General features: G+C 50.6%; 1 protein-coding gene across 4 annotated transcripts; it reads right to left on the reverse strand.

The window, feature by feature from the left end:
- Window positions 1–728: 728 nt before the first annotated feature.
- Window positions 729–17,247, reverse strand: MSANTD2 (Myb/SANT DNA binding domain containing 2). 4 transcript variants are annotated; one of them, XM_072355065.1, is made up of 5 exons: window positions 16,709–17,247; window positions 8,628–8,672; window positions 7,785–8,043; window positions 6,139–6,199; window positions 729–2,442 (listed from the first exon to the last, which is right to left on the reverse strand). In XM_072355065.1, exons 1-5 carry the CDS (start codon window positions 17,204–17,206, stop codon window positions 1,590–1,592), a joined length of 1,716 nt encoding a protein of 571 aa, XP_072211166.1. In that variant the 5' UTR covers window positions 17,207–17,247; the 3' UTR covers window positions 729–1,589. The 4 variants fall into 4 exon arrangements, with proteins under 4 accessions (XP_072211166.1, XP_072211168.1, XP_072211167.1 ...); XM_072355067.1 differs by lacking the exon at window positions 16,709–17,247 and adding an exon at window positions 10,042–10,062 and having other exon boundaries at window positions 8,628–8,669; XM_072355066.1 differs by lacking the exon at window positions 8,628–8,672.
- Window positions 17,248–19,127: the final 1,880 nt, after the last annotated feature.

A 19,127-nucleotide genomic window follows, 5' to 3' on the forward strand; every position in this document is an offset into this window, starting at 1 on the left:
GGCGGGGCGTCTTGGCCCCACCCCCCGGGGTCTGAACCGCCTCCCCTCCAATCAGACCGTATCACCGGTTATTTGCTATTCATTATTAATTGTGGTAGGAGGGCCGTTATCGTGGACGGCCCGGCACGCTGATGGCGCTGCTATAAGGAGCCCACGCTCCCAGCCCCCTCCAGCCCCACTCTCACCCACTGGCCGCGTTCGTGGCTTCTTGGACTTTGGCTCGTTTTCTCCAGCCACAAACGAAGCAGCAGAACTGGCCAGAGGAGGGCGATGCTCGTCACACCTCACGGAAAACCGAGGAGCCCTTTGAAGCTGAGCTGCACCAAAGGGCTCCCAGTGCTGAGACCCAGCTTTAGCAGGGAGGTGGGCAGGGCAGTGGGTGAAGGCATTTCCCAGTGCTGCCCGGTGGTGGGACCCGCTGGGCACGGCCATGGAGCACCCCCAGAGCCCAGCACCCACCCAGCACCCACCCAGCACACCAGCATCGCCTGCAGAGCCAGGACCAGGAGGCAGCTCCCATCCCTACAGCACGTGGCACTGCGTGACCACACAGGGACAGCAGCACAGCAGCGTCCCCCACCCCCCTCACTGCTGCCCACTGCACAGCAGAGAAGGGTCCCAGGTGTCGGAATGGAGGCCCGGCGGGCACTGCTGGGTGCTGCTGGTGGACAGGACGGCTCCATGCCCACGGGAAGCTGCCCAGAGAGGAGAAAGACGCCTGCAGGAGTCCGTGCTTGTTTGCTCGATTTTATTAGGACCGACACATTCATTGTATGTCACAACGTCACTGACCGATGAGCTTCAGAAAACCGAAAGGCCGGCGCCAGCCAGCCCGGTGATGGGGCACGTACAGTAACACTGCGGAAAGGCTTCAATGCTTCCTCCCGGCCCAAGTGCCCCCAGCCCACCTCCCCCCCCCCCCCCCATCTCACAGCTTTGATTGTACCCATAAGCATGGTTTGACAGAGTGCTCCCCAGCTGCCAGGTTATTCTCACAAAGAGGTTAACTAGAACTGAACAAATAAACCCATAGAAATCAAATAAGAAAAAGGCCGGGAATCCTTTTAATGTTAAAAAATAAAATAAAATAAAATAAAAGCGGATATGGCAACACTACTAGGAGAGTGGAATACAGCACAGAAACAAAAGTCTTTGCAGGCAACACTGTTTGGAGATAGAACACTGGATGGGTGAAAAAAGTGGACTTCTAAATTATATACAACAGTATCTAAGGGTGGCTTTGAAAAACAGTCTCCTTTGACGTGATTCAAGGTTTAACTCGCCGTTATCTATTGCTTATTTATTCAGATCTGTAATAACACTTAGAGACGGATGTGTAAAAATGAGACATTGTGGAAAAAACAGCTTTTCGTATGAAACGTCCGCTCCGCCCCACGTGGAATGTATGGGATGTGCTGGGCAGGGCTCAGTGCTGCCCCACAGCCGCCCCGCGCCGCCCCACGGCCCAGCAGCCCCAGCTCAAACACTGCTGAGCAACGCCTGCAGCTGCACGGCTGCGCGCAGGAGCCAGCAGCGTCCGGTGAGATGGGAAACGGGCAGAAGCCCTTAATCCTTATGAAGGACGAGAGTCAGTTGTTGAATTTCAAGGGGTATCCAATGGCTTTTTCCAGGCACTCTACCAAAGAGCCAGCGGAAAGAAAATCCCTCTCCACTTCCACAAATTTGATGTAGATGGATTTGGGGGAGACCCCGGGCTCTACGACGCAGTTCTGAGATAAAAACGCGTTGATCCCAACCCACTCTTTGCTGAAGGTTTTGGTGTTGGCCTGAAAATGTAAAAACAGGCACTGCTGGAGAGTCCTGACCTCGGCGATGCCGAGGTAGCAGTAGATGATGCGGGCCGACTCCATCTCCACCCGCAGCGAGGCCTGCGGCGACGGCACCTCCAGCTCCCCCGCAGTCTCAGTGCTGGGCTCGGCGCCCCGCGGCTCCGCCAGAGGAGAGTGGGGCTTCTCGTGGCACTCCTCGTACCCGATGGCGTACAGACCCGGGCTCTTGGGGATGCCCCCCGGCAATAAATACTGAACGACGTTGCCTCCCGTCGGCTTGGAGTGAGCGATGGGTATCCAGTCAATCTCCATGTGCAGCTCCAGGCACCTGGCTTCGCTGATGGTGATCTCCAGGAATTTGTAGTACACGTTTTTCCAGTTCATTTTCTGCACTCTGGTCATGATGACTCTGCCCTCCGGCTTCTCCGAGTTGAAATACTCCCGGAGCCGTTTGCCCAGCGGGACCTGCGAGCTGATCTCCGCGTAGTGGTAGCGAATGTCCTCCTTCCAGCGCGTGTTGTAGCCGATGCCGAAGATGGCCAGTTTGTTGGACAGGTGTAGCCTGGAGAAGTCCGTCCAGCTCTGAAACAGCTCCCACTTCAACTGGACGGACTCCAGGATTTGCATAATGTTCTGCATGACGTCGCGCTTCCTGGAAAAGCCAACAGAAGGGTAAAGCTGTCAGTAACCGCCCAGAGCTGCAAAACCATCCCAGGCAACACAAGAAAGCGCCACCGGCACAGGAGGGCTGGGACTCGGCACTGCTTCCCAGCCACCTCTACGAGCTGGGAAGACAAAACAGCGGGTACAAATACCCCCGCGTGCATCCCAGATCACTGCTGAGCTCCCGGGTTGTAACACCACGCTGATGTGTCTGCTTTCATCCTGATTTTAATTAACCTCATTAACAACAAAAACAATAAACAAAACAGAACTTCATCAAATCCCTCCGGCAAGATGCACCTTCTGCTGGAAAAGGTATTTACTGCAACAAGTTCTGCAGGGGAGAACCTGCTGAGGAGAACCTGAGCAGCCCTGCGGATGCAAACAGCACTGCAGCCATTCACACTTGGCTAAGCGATCAGGTGGGAGCTTTTGCATACATCCAAAGCAGCCGGAACGGCTTCCTTCAGGATGAATGAGACACTTAGGGCACAATTAGGGGAGATAACCACTGATTCTAGGAGGTATTGTCCTATAATCCAATCCACAGGAAGACAATGCAGCTCTGCTGGTAACAGAAAGCTCCCCCAGTCCAAGAACTGTGATTCAGAAGCTGCTCCACTCAACCCTCCCTAGAATCACCCTTCCACAACAGCTCCCAACAGCGATGGCACCGGCTGCTGAGACAGGAAGGTCAGAAGCACCAACTTGTTATGAAGCAAGTGCTTAAGCAAGAGCAGACAGCACCCAACAGACTGCAGGGGATAGGAATGGGGCTGATACTCCATGTGGAACAGAAGCAGGTTCCTTCTTCCACTGTTCATAGAATCACAAAATCACAGGGTCCAAGGATCAATAAGGCTGAAAAACACCCCTAAGATCCCAAAGCCCAACTCACCCCCCCGTGCCCACATCCCTCAGGGCCACATCCCCACAGTTCTGGAACACCCCAGAAAACTGCTTCTTGGAGGTGCTGCACACCCAAATGTAGCCCTACATGCTGGGTCTGAGCAGCCCAGGCTGAAATCACCCTCCCCACTGCAAGACTCGTCTCAGACCTGCAGTTTAGACCTTTGGAAATGTTAAGTTCAACCTCTGGAGACAAAAGGGATAAGGCATGTGGGAAGTAGCTGGCTGAGCACAGGGCTGTGTGATAGCAGCCTGTGTTTCACATTCACATTCATTGCATTCAAAGAGGAAGCAGAAAGCAATTTAAGGAAACAGTCCCATCCAAACCCAGACACGCCAGAATGCAGTGTGGGTAGATTTTCATTCAACAGTGGAGGAACAGAGCTAAGAACAACAGAGAAACCAACACCTTTATTAATTAGACCATAAATACTATTGCTAAGCTCAGCTCCGCACAAAACACAGCTGAAGCCCCGATGAGAAAAAAAAATTAGTCACTCAAAGTGCTCGTGCTGAACAGGAATAATTCCACTAGAGAATCCCCAGCAGTGCTTCGTGTATCGGGGAAGGCAGAGGCCTCCCATGGATCTGCTGCTTCAACCACAGAGGAAGCAGCAGGAAAAAAGGTGCTAAAAAAGCAGCTCTGTCTTGAACTGGGGAACCCAGAACTTGTCCCAGTGCTTCACATGGGGCCTCCCCAGGGCAGTGCAGAGAGGAGAACCCCAGCACAGCAGTGCCAATGGCTCAAAGCACAGCTAACCGTGATGATGGCCCCTCCTTTCCCAACCCTACAAAATCTGGGGGTTAATCAAGAGTGGGAACCCCTCGGCTCTGGTTTTGTTACCCTTTACAGCACAGCTCCATCCTGCTGGCTACAGCAGCTAAATTAAAGCAACGCGACTCAGGCAGACACGTGCTTTGCTAAAGCACGGAGCTCAGGCTGCTTTCTGTCTCTGCCGGCTGCAGGAGGAGAAACACGCAACACAGCCAGCAAAAGCCAGACTTCTTTTAAAGAAAGAAATCTATGGTATCTGAGCAGGCAGGAAGTTCATCCTGGCTCAGCCCTACATGTCACAGGGCTATTTCATTTCTCAGCTGTAGAAGGTGCCCTAGAGCTGCATTTTACCATATTGTCAGACCTCGACCCCTAGCACCTGGCTCAGACTGGTCATTGCATTGCTTTCACCTCTCCCTTTGCAATTCAAACAAGGAAAGACTCGAGACTTGGTGTAAATTTGTTCTAAGGCTCATTTCCAAACACAAGCAGACTTGGAAGTGCATCATCCCTTCCACTGATTTCACCGAGATTACTTCTGCTTCCAACTTCCACGTGCACAAGGAAGCAGATGAACTGAAGGTCTGCTTTCTTTGCAATAAGCTACTGTATTTTTAAAACACGGGCCAAGAACATGAAGATGTCTGGTATTATTTATTTGCTGTGGCTTTGAAAATTAGACAACTCTTTTCTTTTAAACAATAATAAATAAATACTCGGCTTATCTACAGTATCAGTAAAGCTTCTCCAGGCTGCTCGTAATCATTCCAAACTCAACACTCATTTCCTTATCTGATGTCTGAGACGACCGCTGAGGCAACGAACTGGACAAAGCAAACCCTGCCACAGCAGCATGCAGGGATCTTCCACTTTCCAAAAGCCCAACCTGAAAAGCTGCCTCTGACACCTCCTACTAAAAGCCCTGGCAGAGCAGAAGGCAGGGAGAATGCCTCTGTAATTCTTTGCTTTCCATTGCTTGATGCAGTCAGCTCTGTGAGCCATGGGGAGAAGTGGTGCAAGACACCATAACCGTATGTGTTCCCACCCTGAAGGGCCTGCAAGTCGATTTGAGACAGCTCGTTCCATTACAGATGGAGCTACACTTACCCTACAGGGTTTTAAACCCAAGAGGCTGGAAGAAAGCAGCCCTGGTCTGCAGAAACATGGCACGATTCCTTTCATTTTTTGAAATACTCTGTGTTATTGTTGGCGAGGCAACGGAGATTCACATGCTTAAAACATTTTAAATGCTCCGGTATTTGTCAGATTAAACCAATCCCAAAGGTTACAAGTCAGCTCTGGAAAGTTATAAAAATAAAAGAAATCACAAACTTTGGCACGCCTTCCACCAAGGAGGGGAAATGCACCAACTTTTTATGCAAGCATTACTCATACAAGCCAAGTCAACAACACGCACTACTACTGAGGTAGTCTCCCTTCTCACTCTCTTTCCTCCACTTAAACGGATTTAAATCCATTTAAAATATCTGGTCAGCACCACCTGGCTATGCAGGTCACTGTCCTGCCACCGGTTTAGTGGAAAATATACATTACAACTTAATGAATGTTCTTATAAAAAAAAAAAAGAGAAAACTTATTTTTTTCCTTGTACCCAAATGGACAAAATTTAGGCAACTTCAGGCAGATGGAAAAAACAGACTTCAGGCGGCTCCAAGAGCCTGGGCTCATCCCGTGACAACCGCAGGCTGCCCACACACATCCCTAGCAGTCCTGATGTGGATCTGAGCCGCATGTTAAGTCCTTGCATTCATGTGGTGAGTCGTTTTGTTTGCTGCGCGATGAAGCCAAGAAAGGACAAAGTTGTGAAGCTTTTTGAATGTTCTGAGGTAACTGGAATAATGCATAAAGCAGATTCAAGTGTATGAATAGTCTTGCACAATGTATTTATAATTATAATCAGACGTTTCAAACAGCCTCCCCCTCCTGCACAACATCCCCAGGGAAATACATTCCAGGGTAAAACATTCAGAAATTACTTACTGAGCATCTTCTGAAGACTCCTGTTTTATCTTCAATGTTCTTTTTGTGGTGGGCATTTCATCTGAAAGGTAAGATTCCAACACAGTCATCATTTAAAATTAAAGGCAGCAGGAATATTATTTTTTTGAGGCTGAAGTTAAAAATCCATTTTTAAGCCCACCAAGTCCTGCCACATGCACAAGGCAGCTCCAGTTCTGACATTAACCGGAGTTTTGTTTTTCCTTAGGAAATGATGCAGTCAGTTACAAGATCTGAATCTGCCTCTGCAAGTGCAAAACCTTTCAAGGACAAGAGCATAATTCCTGCAATTAAATCACAAGCCAATTTAATTACTAACTACATTGAGGGAGGAAAAAAGAAAACAAGAGAAAAGACTGTTCTGCTTTCAATAGCACATTTGAAGAGCAAGCACCAGAACAAATGCATCTGTATTCCATTTAGATTTTGTGTGCTAAACGCTTCTCTCTTGACTTCTTTCAACGTTACCAATACTGTCAGCCCAAGTACACACAAATGTCTCCATAATTCAGCTGAAGGAAAACGGTGACAAACCAGGAGACTGCAGTTTGAGTCACCAGAAGGACTAGATGGAATTAGCTGTCATTTACATACGTTTTGAAACATCATCGTCTCCCCACCATTTCTCTCCCACATAGTTCTGACTTCTAAGCTCCCAGGGGAAGAAGTTGAAGAGAACCAGAATGTGGTTAATTTGCAAGTTGGCTGCTTTAATATCAAACTGCAATTTAAGACTCTTTTAAAGCATCCACAATCTCCAGTCTCCTGAACAAAGATGCGTACAGACAGGTGACTGCATCTCCTTCCCGTTCCCATTTCAGCCTACAGATCACAAGGAAAACCACATCAACATCTTTCCCCAGTTTGTGTTCTGGCTGCTGGATTTGATCAACTTCTCCTTCCTCCATGGAAAGAATTCCTTTTCCTCCACGCTTCACATATCATAACATCAATGGCTCAAGACACAGACATGCTTGAAGAAACCTGCTTCTTCACTGCAGCTGGACACAACAGCTCCCATCAGCGTGCTTGCTTCTCTGATCGAGAATGTGGTAGCTGGCTCCGTTGGACAAAGTGAAACAGCCACAGGCAAGAACCAAATCTCCAAATTAGTTAATGTACTCATTTGTATGCACTGAAGCTGACATTACTAATTCAAGCAGGAAAAGCATTCTGAACACCACACATCTGGATACAAGCATATCCATGTGCTTAAAGCAGACACAGCAGTTAGGATGAATGGGAAGGAGGAGAAAACAGTCACTGGTATGCACAGGAGCAGCCTGGAAGTAAACACTGGTTGAGTGGTAGCTGGCATCCAAGGACCTGAAAGCCAGGCACTGCTGGCAGGGAAACACCTCCCTGATCCCAAGAGGGGAAGTGAAATTGAGCAGTGGGTGGAAGGGACAGAGAGAGCCAGGGAACGCACCGCCTCCTTTGCCAAGGTTTATGGCCACATAACCCTTCTTTTCTCCTGATACTCCAGCAGCCTCCAAGAACCACTGTCTGCTTTTGATGATGTCTTCCTTGGACATCAGTTGTTTAGAACTTGAGCACATTACGTCCCAAACATGAACGTGGGGACTGTATGAACATGGAGCACAGAGAAGACTAATAGGATTCCTTACCTAACTCCTGCTCACCAGTCTGGTAGCAATGAAGATCCTGACTGTGGTTTCCCCAGTCTTCCTGTGAGTACTCCTCCATGGTGCTGCCATCTGACTCCAGCTCCTGGTACAAGCCGCTGCTGTTGATGAGGACAGGCTGGCAGGGCTGAGAATCCCATCCTCCCTGGCCAAACACCTGCTCCAGCTGTTCAAAAGTGTAGCTGCTTTTCCTCTTCCCAACACCATGCTCCTTCACACGGCTGTAACACCTGCGAAGGGTCTAAGACAGAAAACTGCATGTTAATCACCCAGAGGTGCCACTGCAGCAGTGCACACATAGCAGACAGTTACACGACTGCCAGGCAGAGTTTAGCATTTTGCTTCTGCTGATCAGTACTTGCCACACGCTCATGAGCTAAATGCAAGGCTGTCAAGTTAATCTACACCTGGCAGGAAGCATCGTATGTACCTGACGCTCCTGATGTAGGTTTTAGCTTTAACATCCACAGCTCAGAAGGAAGCTGTGCAGCAGCTACAGGTTCATCAGTTTAACCTGGAAAATTTATTCTCTTTCCCACTTCATAAACCCCCAGATCTGCCATGTAACACAGGGAAAATAAACAACAGAACCCCAGTCAGAGATACCAATCAGCCAAGAAAATTCACACCTACTACAAGAGGGGGAAAGCAGAGCTGGTGTTTTGCCCACAGCTTGAAGAAGGTAAAGCAGGGAGGAGATGGAAAGGAGGAAAGAAAGAGGTCCCCAAAAGCACAGACAGTCCAACCTTCCTTGCTCTGGTAAGAAGACACAAGGTACAAAATGTATGCCTAAGCTATTCAGCTAATAAAATATATATTACTTACATATTTTGCATTCCTTACTAACTCACTCTGTCTCTTGTGAAGCTGCTGAAATTTAAAAGAGGTCAAATCAATAATGCTCCAAATTCCCAGACTTTGATATCAATCATTAAGTAAGAAACATAACTCAGATGGCTCTGGCTAATAATCCACTGCGACAGCTTTCAGTGCTAAGGTTGAAACCTCCACAAAAGACAAAGGCAGAAACCCAACATGGTTTTGGTGACCTCCACCATCCTGTACTAGTGGCCACACGTTAACACCCACTGCATGACAGCAAGGCAAAGCTACAGACAAAACTCATGGACTTGTACAATCCCCCCTAATCCAGATCAAGGCAGATATTGGGGTGGGGAAGGACCTTTATGTGCATCTCCCAACGTGCTTTTAATTCAGCCACCACTCTGCTCTTAAAAGATAACATTTGCTCCATCTTTATCTTGCAAATCTCAGCGATTTGCAGGCTGATAGATTTGGAGAACACATTTTCTCACACCACATTCATTACATTGTTCAGATGCTAGACTGAATGGCAACCAAAGCCACCTCTAAAGCTCAAAGGAGGCATTAATTCAGGAACAGTTAGTTTGGTCATCTCATTTTCTGAAGAAGGACTGCAGTGTTTAAGGAACAAATACACAACATTGCATAAAACGTTTGGTTTTCCCCCAAAAGGAACTTTACATCTCCAGAAAGCTCCAACGTATCTAATGTTCCTCATGCATCTTATTTAACAGCATCAGCAGGAGAGGAATACATTCCTGACCTCTTTCCCCATGATGGGACGAACACCAGCAAATTTTTACATTTCCAACACCTCTACTGCAATTGGGGTAGAAAGCAGCCAGCTATGGAACCCCAGGATCAAGAACCCAACCATGAAAAGAGTCTCTACTCACTGCGAACAAATTCGTTCCCTGTGACTGGGGCTAAAGCTTTTTCTCTGAGAGTGACCAGGCACTGGAATGGCTGCACAGGGAGGTGGTGGAGTCGCCGTCCCTGGCAGTGTTCAAGAGTCTGGATGAGGAGCTATGAGATGTGGTTTAGGGGCTTGTGGTAGCCACTCAATGGGAGGATGATTGGACTAGATGATCTTGTAGGTCCTCTCCAACCTTATGATTCTATGTACAGATAATTCAACAAGAACACCTTTGGGAGCACTGAGATGGTTTGAAATGGTCAGGTCTGCCACAGGTTGGATATTAGGAAAAACTTATTCTCCAATAAGCAGTGATTCACAAGCACAGGCTGCCCAGAAAAGGGGTGCTGCCACCATCCCTGGAGGTGCTCCAGAACCATGGGGATATAGCACTGAGGGAGATGGTCAGTGGGCATTGTGAGGGTGGGCTGGGGTTGGACTCAGTGATCTTAAAGGTCTTTTCCAACCTGAATGACAGCAGTTCTGTGATCTACATACCTGTCCATATTTAGTGTCACATTTACCCTTCCATGATATCCTATCAAACAACAGCTGCTGGCCTAGACCAGGCCCCAGAGATGCAGGGTAGCACTCAGCACCACTCAACTCCGAAGACGCACTTAATGGAAGACAGGAGTCCTCAGGTTTAAATGCTGAAGGGTAGAAGGCAGTATCCAAAGGCTGCCTGCCTCGTCATGCTGGGATACTCACAAGTAACAAAAGATGAAACCACAGCAGGATAAAAGAAATGGCCTATGAAGTTCAGTGTGGTTGTACAGCATATAGGGATGACTGGAGCCATGAAAGCTCTTGAAGCCTGCATTCCCACACTGGCTGCCTGGAGCACAAGGAAACAGAACTGACCACAGGTGGTTGATTCCTCTGCTCTACACACTACCTCATGAACTTGTAGGTTAAAAGATGTGTGGAAGGCAGGAGAACATCAGGGCTAAATAGGAATATCACCACAAGAAGCCCTATTTCTGTACTTCTGAACTTAGGCATCAGTTCCTAGAATAAAAAGAGAAGAAAGCACAGCTTGAACTCTAAAGAGAGCCACACCACACAGCAGAAAGACAGCTGATGACTTTGTGCTCAAGAAACCAAATCTACCGCTGCTCTACAGAACGTGAGCAGTCCCAAGCAAATCCATCCTTAACACTTTGCAGTCGTGTTCCAAGAACCTGCTGCAGACCTGTCTGAAGGGGCTCCAGCTCTGCAGGTGGCCACACATCTGTCCGATCACAGCACTCAGAGATACCCAATAACAGTCCCACGTGCCATTTTGGTCAGTAAAGGTGTTCTTTCCTACACTACCCAAAGCTGCTGTCACTACTATTCCAAAACTATCCACTGCTTACCCCAAAGCAATGAAAGGCATCCTTCAGTAGATCGTGCTGCCTTCAGAAACACACTCATTCCTTGAAATTAAACTTTAGTTTTCACACAAACACTGTGAAAGGGACAAGCATCTCCACGCCACCCATGAAGTCTGACATTCAAAGACAGTCCTAAGTGCAGCAGTCTGGACCAAGGAAATCCAAGAAGTACTTCATAGGTTAGACACCAGCTATTTGGCAAGCCAAAAAGACCACACATGCCTACCCCTGTTGGCTCTAGGTCTCTAATGAGCAGGCAGAGCAGGGCCACAGACCAAGAGCAGCACAAACCCTCCTGCAGGTGGTAGGAAAAATGATCTGCTCCAGAATAAGCTCCAGGTGGGAGGCAGAAAGCATCAACATGGGGAGGCACCCCATGGGTAACTACTCACATAGTTCTGAAAGCTGGGAGCTTTACACACGATCCTAGAAGCATGCAAACGCCCGTCCTGAGGCTGTGGTCTCCAAAGAAAGGTCCATGCCAGGCGAGTCCAACCTCAGCCTTTGTGATTTAGCTGCATAGAGAAATCGTTATCAATAGAAAGCAACATCTAAATCTAGACCAATAGGAAAAGCTGTAAGGGAAATACCAAAGGCTGTCTTAACTTGCTTGCACCAGAAACAATGGCCAAAACAAAGGCTGGGAACTTGTGGGACCCACAGCAGTCCAGAAAGCACATCTCCTTAGCCTCCAGACTGACAGATTTAGCAGGGTGTAGCAGAATCTGGAACAGTGGTGGAAGTGAATCTGCACCCACACAGGCACTTTAAGCTCTGTGCTTTCACACCAGCTTCATTCTGTTGAACATTTCAGGTGCGTTCAGTTAGTTCTAAAACAAATAAAACCCAAAATCAACCATCTAGCAACCGCATCATTGCCACTGGGACTCCTCTGACGTCAATGCAGTTTCTGCAGTATAACTGCCAATGCGATGTCCACAATTACAGCCCACTTGTGCGTACAGCCTAAGGGCAAGTATTAAAAATTGGGAGAATTCTAAGGCATGGGTCCTAAGGATTTAACATTCACAACTGTGACTTGCTGCCTGCTCAGAGACATGCCGTACGTGAGCTTCTTTTAGCCTGGCCCATGCAGCAGAAGCAGACAGCAAACTTTTGTTTCACTGGGTGGGCAATCCCAGGGCACACCTGCATACCAGAGCCTCCACCAAAGTGCAGCTGGCAGAGCTGCTCTCCAGAAATCGGGCAATTCTGGCCTGCAGTGCTAACCTGCCTCTGAACAGCACTCCAGAAAGTGGCCCACACAGGGTGGACACAGCTGCTGTGTGAGAGCATTCATTTCACGTGATGCTCACATCTTCCACAGATGCTCCTCCACTGCAGTCTCATGGTATGTCCAAGAAGCAGTAAAGAAAATAAAACTGTCCAGTAACAAAGAACAGATTTACATTGCCCAGCTTACGAACGTCAACAGAAAGTTGCTCCCACCTACTGGGGCCCGTGAGGTTCTCCAGCGAGGAGTGAATTCTTGGAGAGGACTCAGGACAGGAACTGCAAAGTGACCCAGCCTGGAAAACTAGAGGCATCTGAACCTACTTAAGGCGAAGAAAGATCAAGAGGTAACTTGAACACTGCCTGTGCACATCGCAGAGGGTGGAGTCACGGGGACAAGGAGCTCGGCCTGAGTAACAGAAGACAAGGGAAAATACATTAAAAAATGGAAGGCAAAGCTGTTCTGAAGGTGATAAGCAGTTGGATAAGCTGCTGGTAAAGAGACTGATAACTCCATCCTTGGAAATCCTTTGAAAAGAGAGCCACTCTGCTTAAGGTTATTGAACCCAGTGATGAATTTCTGGGTGAAATTCAATCTCCTGGAGCACACAGAAGGTCACACTGCATTACTGCAGGAGTCCCATCAGAGACAGCCAGTGCAGCACTTCCTTCTTTCAAAACGACTTCGCGCTACAAAGATTTAAAAATAGATTGTTTACATCATAAAGCAACAAAAAACACAACCACACCGAAAGTAAACCCTGTCATCACCACCTTACATATAGCTTAAAGCAAGAGAACATCAACAGCTGACATCCAAGCATAATTCCTCATTCTACCCTGTTTCATGTTAGCATTCACTTCTCCCCTTTGTGCCTGTGTTCCCCGTGTGAAAGCACATAACTGCTTCTTTTTCTTGGCAAAGTAAATCAGACATTCTGTGCACAATCACAACCCAGCAGACGCCTTCCACCTCCTGCCCAGGTGAGCAGCAGGTCACTGTGTGCAGAAAACCAAGCATGAGGGCAACAGGCTGGACACCAGCAGCCGAGCTTGTGAACGACATGTTCAGAGGTTGGAAGAGCATGAAACAATGATGTCCAAGCTCACTGTCTGATCTGAAGCAATAACAAAGCCTACATACTGGATGCATCAGCTTTTTTTTGGCCTTCATATGGAACTCCACAGCACAAGGCAATAGCTCCTTTTTCTGTGATTGTGTCTCTGCCACTCGTTAGCAGCTCACCTCCTGCTCTGAAGCAATGACACGCCTGGTGAAGGGCACGGAATAGAAGTGACTGCATACAAATCTGGAAAGGGTTTTACAAAGTATCTCATCCTCTGCCTTAAATAGTAGTTCTGAGGTCAAAACGAATAGCTGAATGCTCCACAATGCCGCACAGAGGGGATCAGTTTGGGGATACACAGACTGCTGAGCCGGGCTAATTCTCCAGTCTTGGATTATGAACACACTTAGCAAAGAAGAGCAGGGCTGGAGGAAAAGCACATGTGCTTCAGCAAATAATTCTTTGACAAGAGCTGTGAGATCACAGTTGTAGGAATGGTCAGAGCGCAGTACTAAGCCAGCACTGATTCAGGACACAGCTTGGTATGGCAGGATGAGGGAACTCGGGGGCACAGGACAGCTTCTGGGGACCCAACAGGCAGAAAGAAAAAGAAATTAAATACTCCTGCAGCCCCCAGTCCCTGAGCTAGCTGGTCCACAGGCATCAAAGCCATGAAGCCAGGCCATGTTGCAGGAATAAGCCAGGAGTACTTGTTGGAATCATTACGTGTGAATTCCCAAATTCAAAACAGGTGCTCTGGAGTGGCAGATCCGAGCAGTGGGCTCATCTGCAGACTGCAGGCCAGCACCGCCCATGTGCGGAAAAGCACATGCAGATGTTAGGAGACAGACAAAACGCGAACTGGGACCTTGTGTTACATCCTGTTTGAATTAGGAGAGAATGCATGTATGCAGTACAACTGAAGAACTGGAAACTTTGTTCTGCAGAGCTGACTTTTTCCTTTCCATCTCATTTCTAACACTCCTTTGGCAGAGAGCAGGAAATTCGGGTGTCCTGAAGAAAGCCAATACAGAGTTCTTATCTACAATGTCTTTATAAACTAAGTTGAATCTGACACATTTTAAGCATGATTTACATTTATAATCAATCAGCAAATCTTTACAGCACTCTCCCTTGAGGGACTTGCCAAACTATCCTATAAAATCATGGAAATGGGGGACATTATGGCTACAGCAGGAAAATGGAATGGCAAAGCAAAGCACTCATCCATCACCACTGCCCCAGCTCTGCTTCTAGCTCTGACAATGGATAGCCTAAGACTATGAAGTGTCTGTGAACCACACTTGCTCCAACAGCAGGCACAAGCCTTCCTGCTCCATCTTCAGATGGAACTCAAGCATCAACCCCTCTGCGTTCAGAAGTGACTTTCACCCTCAGCTGAGCAAGAAAGAGCCAAGAAGACAATTCTGCCAATTCTAACGCAACCATTTCAATAATTCCTGTAACAAACTGAACCTTCGGCTCTATCAAAAATGGAGCTCTTCAATGAGCGCTCACTTTTCTTGAAAAACCCGCAGGATTGGGAAAAGCTCTGCCATGCTGACATGTACATGCATCTCATCTGCCATGCTGACATGTCTGCATCTCCAGGTGCAGCAACGAAGACCCCACACCAGGAGGAATCCGGACATGCAGGACCTTGGACAGCAGCACGAGCAGGTGCAGGGCAGGGAGGAAATCCTGTCTGCGAGTGCACGGGATGCTAACAACCTGCAGCAAGGAGCCAGCCATGAACTAACAGGGTAGGACAGGACAGCAGCGGGAACCACGCCAGCTCCTTCACATGTGGACTTAAGAAGAGTCCATGCAGATGAATTGCACGTTGGACAGAAAAATCTGTAGGGAAATGTCTAAGAGATCCTTTGGTAGGAGCTCTTGAAGACATTGCAATGCAGTGAGCATAAGCCTCAGAGTGCTTCATTCCCTCTAAACAATTTGAAACACACATACGAAAATATGATTCGTGGTTTCTTTGCAGCTTAAAAAAAATCACTGACAAAAGACGGCCACCAAAGCACCTCTCATCAGCCTGGGGGAGAAGCATCTCTGGTAACACCATGAGCTGCTGGGAAAAGGGACATTTCACCACCCCTCCAAACACACCACCCAGCCAGGTCAGCTCTGGGACAAACACTCTCCTTACAACCTGCTCTGCACTTCTGTGAGACCAGAGCCAAGGTGGCAGCCCTTAACAACAGCTGCAGGAACCCCCCATGTAGACAAGGAAAACTGCCCTTGGAGGTTTTCCACCACTAGCAAAACTCCAAGTGCCCCAGTTTCATGGAAGGACTGATTGCAGCTGGATGTTGCTCAGAATCAAGAGACTCGGAGAAGTTTCGCAGTGCATGAGGAGTCTGCTTCAAAGCAACATTTCCCTCCGAAACGTTCTGATGGATTCAGGAAAATAAATCCCCAAGCAGAGAGCTGCAAGGAGTCAAAGAGATGACCTAAGAATATACATTCACAAGCAAAATGTTTATAGGAAAGAGTTGCTCCACTTCAACCATTTTTCCAAAGTCAAATGCTAATCTATTTATGAGACACTGCAGAGCAAATCCGCTGCTCTCATTTGCTCCTGAACATCTCTTAGGATGCTCAGTAACGCACAGAACTGACATACTGCCATCGTCCCTATCAATACTGCAGAGCTGCACAGTTCCTTATTTCATGCATTTTGCAAACCAAAGCGCTGGGTGTTTGCACGCAGACAACCTCAAGCTGCACGGACCAGCACAGCACTATGTGATGAATAGGACAGGGCAAAGAAAAGCCACCAACCTCAGCGATATCAAGAACTAACAAAATGTTCCCTTTTAACTGATCAACATTTTAAGTATCTGCACTGAAAATCAAAGGGATCACAAAAGGGGAAACGAAGCCCTGGGGGATCTCAGCATTTAATTCTCGCTTCTGCACTTCACTCACACTCACAGCCTGAAGCCCACAGCAGCTTCTACATATTGCAGGTTCCTCACATCCCACCAGTCCTAGTCCACAGCTCCCTGTGTATGAGGGGGGCACGTGGATTCCTGCTCCCTGTCTGAGCCGAGGCTTTCTCTTCTCCCCAAGGGATGACACAAGTGGAGAGCCAACTCTTTAAAACCCAGCACCAGAGCAGCTTGCTGGCTGTGCTGTTTAACACAGCCCAAAGCAGGCAACCCAGGGAAGCATCATAGACACGAGACAACTCCCCAGGATCAATGAACCCCAGGATCAACGGGACCCCAGGATCAGTGCTCCATCACAGAGCCGCAGGAGCTCCTGTCCCACTCCACAGCCGCAGTGACGCTGGGGGGCACCATGGGCCGGGTCAAACCCCCCCCGAGGCCGCTCCCTGCGCACACAGACCCGCAGCTGCTTCTTGCCCAGGGGCTCAGCCCCAGCAGCCGAAGGCGGCCTCGCTCATCCCCACTCGAGGAACGCCCCCCCCCCCCCCGAGCCGTCCCCGCGCGGTGCCGGGTCTACCTTGATGCGCTCCCGGCACTGCGATGGGGTGCGCTCGTAGCCCAGCTCGGCCAGGGCTCGGGAGACGCGCTCGTACATGGCGGGCCCTGGAGCCTTGCTGCCGAACACGGTGCCGGCGCCCTCCAGCTGCTGGTAACGCGCCTCCACCAGCCGCTCGTTGCCCCACACGGCGATCAGCGCGTTGGTCTCGGCCGGCGTCCAGGACATCCCCCGGCACGCGGCGGCCGCGGCGGCGGCGGCGGCTCCGCCCGGGGAGAACGAGACGGAGGGCGACGCTCCGCCGCGGCCCCCCGCCGCCCCGCCGCCCCCCAGCCCGGCCCCGCCGGCTGCCGGCCCCGGGCCCAGCGGGGAGGCGCCGCTGGGGGTGGACGGGTCGGACAGGCTGGGGTTGCCGTCGCTCAGCGCGCCCGGCGAGCCCGGAGACAGCACCTCCATCTTGGGGATCTTGAGGGGCGGCTCGGCGGCGGGGAGCTGCGAGGAGCCGCAGGACGCCGCCATATTGGAGCTGCCGGACCGAGCAGGCGGAAGTGACGCGCCGATCGTCTCGGGTGGGACTTCCGGTAGTGGCGAGAAGAGAGGGATGGGGAGCGGCGGGGGTGGGCGTGGCCAGGTGTGGGCGTGGTCAGTTATGGGCGTGGTCTGCGAGAGGCGTGGCAGCGGTCGGTGGGGGCGGGGCTGGTGGGGGCGGGGCTTTTCTCGATTGTGGGCGTGGTCATGATTCGTGGGCGTGGCTAAACGGCTGCCCTCCCAAAGGGGGCGGGGCTTAAGATGGGTGTGACCTGCCGGGCGTGGTCAGCTGTGGGGCGCCGGGCCGGGGGTCCCCATAGGGGTGGGAACGACGCCCTGAAAAACGGCCTTTAGGAAAGTGAGATGGACCCGGTGTGTGTGAGCCGCACGTCCCACCAGCTGCAGGGTGAGCAGCCCCAGACTGCAGGGTGAGCATCCACTCAGCATTGAGTCCTGCAGCCCCAGAGCTCAGGGCTGAGCGTCTCCCAAACAGCAGCACTGAGAATCCCCCCAGTCTGCACTGAGCTCATCCCCAACACCGGGACCGAACGTCCCCCCAAACCTGGGGCTGAGCGTCCCCCAGTACAAGGGCCAGTAAGGGGCCCTCAATAGGAGGAGCGGGTATCCCCCAATAAAGGGACCGGCAGAAGAGCTCCCGGTATGAGGACAGAGCTCAGCACAAAGGCTGCCCCGTGTGTGCCACGGCTGCCCCCCCACCACGATCCCAATTAAATGGGCTTCGAGCAGAGGCGCACCACGGGCTGTGATTGATGAGAGCGGGGCAGGAATGAAGGGGAGCGGGGACCCCCTCGAGCCGCTGTCGGGGGCCGCTGGGGGTCCATAAGGGTGGGCACCGCTCGTCCCGTCCCTCCCCCCGTGCAGCAAAACGCGTTAATTAGCGCCGTGTTGGTTAAACAAACCCGTGCGTGGCACCGGGCGAGGCGGGGGGGGCTGCAGCACATCTGGCGGGGAGCGGCCCGGGAGCAATCAGAGCCGTAATTATCCCATTCTAATTACTGGGATTACCGCGGCTGCGACGTTACACAGCTCATGAGCTGCAGGCGCTGGAATATATTAACCGCCCCCGGGCCGGGGGGGGAGCAGAGCTGTGGGTTCTTTGTGAGCGGCCACGAGAGCGGAGCCGTGGGGGCGTCCCGCGTGTCCCCATCGGGGTGCTCCCCCTGTCAGCTTGTCCCCAGGGAGCTGGGCACACCCCCTGCCAGCACCACGATTGTCCCCAAAAGGTGCAGCCACTCCAGCCCTGTGACATGTCCCCAAGGTTCGCCCTTGTCACCGCACCCTCAAAGCAATGCACCCACTGTCATCACGGTTCCCTAAAGGAATGCCCCCACTGCTGCTGTGTCCCCAAAGGGCTGCACCCAGCGCTGCTCCCTCTGTGTGTTCCCAAAGTGAGTACCCAGGACTGGGTGCCCCGAGTGGCACAGCTGCACATCCTCGGTGCTGGGTGTCCCCAAGCCCAAAGGTGTCCCCAGCGCCGTCCCTTCTCCCCGCAGAGCTCATCAGAACACAATTAGAGCACCTCTCCATAATGCAGGGATAGGGCGGAGGGGGGGGATGCAAATGAGGTTAACGGTTAATTACATATTGAAAAATTCATTATTCCTCCAGAGCAGCTGATTGCAATGCAGCCCCGCATCCCCATTAGAGTTATTTGACCATTTGCAAATGAGGCACCGACCCCAGGCTCACCCCCTCCTCTCCCTGTCACAAGACATTCCTGCAGCAAGTTGTGTCCACCCTCAGCTCTCCACTTTCCTCCCTGAGATACTGGAACAGGTGAAACTGGAGCATCCTCTGCGTTAAAGGGATGTGTAAGAGGGACCCGGCATCCCCAAAGTTTGCCCCAGTCTGTGTTAATTGGCATCAGTTCCCTCTCCCCACCGAATCAAAG

Source organism: Excalfactoria chinensis, chromosome 21 (assembly GCF_039878825.1).
Source record: "Excalfactoria chinensis isolate bCotChi1 chromosome 21, bCotChi1.hap2, whole genome shotgun sequence".
NCBI classification, from domain to species: domain Eukaryota; kingdom Metazoa; phylum Chordata; class Aves; order Galliformes; family Phasianidae; genus Excalfactoria; species Excalfactoria chinensis.

Excerpts from the sequence above, each read along its gene's own strand:
- MSANTD2 (XM_072355065.1), bottom strand. The coding sequence starts at position 17,206 with ATGGCGGCGTCCTGCGGCTCCTCGCAGCTCCCCGCCGCCGAGCCGCCC. Across the intron at positions 8,673-16,708 it reads AGTGCCGGGAGCGCATCAAG|CAGCTTCACAAGAGACAGAG; the intron begins GTAGACCCGGCA and ends TTTAAATTTCAG. Across the intron at positions 8,044-8,627 it reads TAGTAAGGAATGCAAAATAT|ACCCTTCGCAGGTGTTACAG; the intron begins GTAAGTAATATA and ends TTTCTGTCTTAG.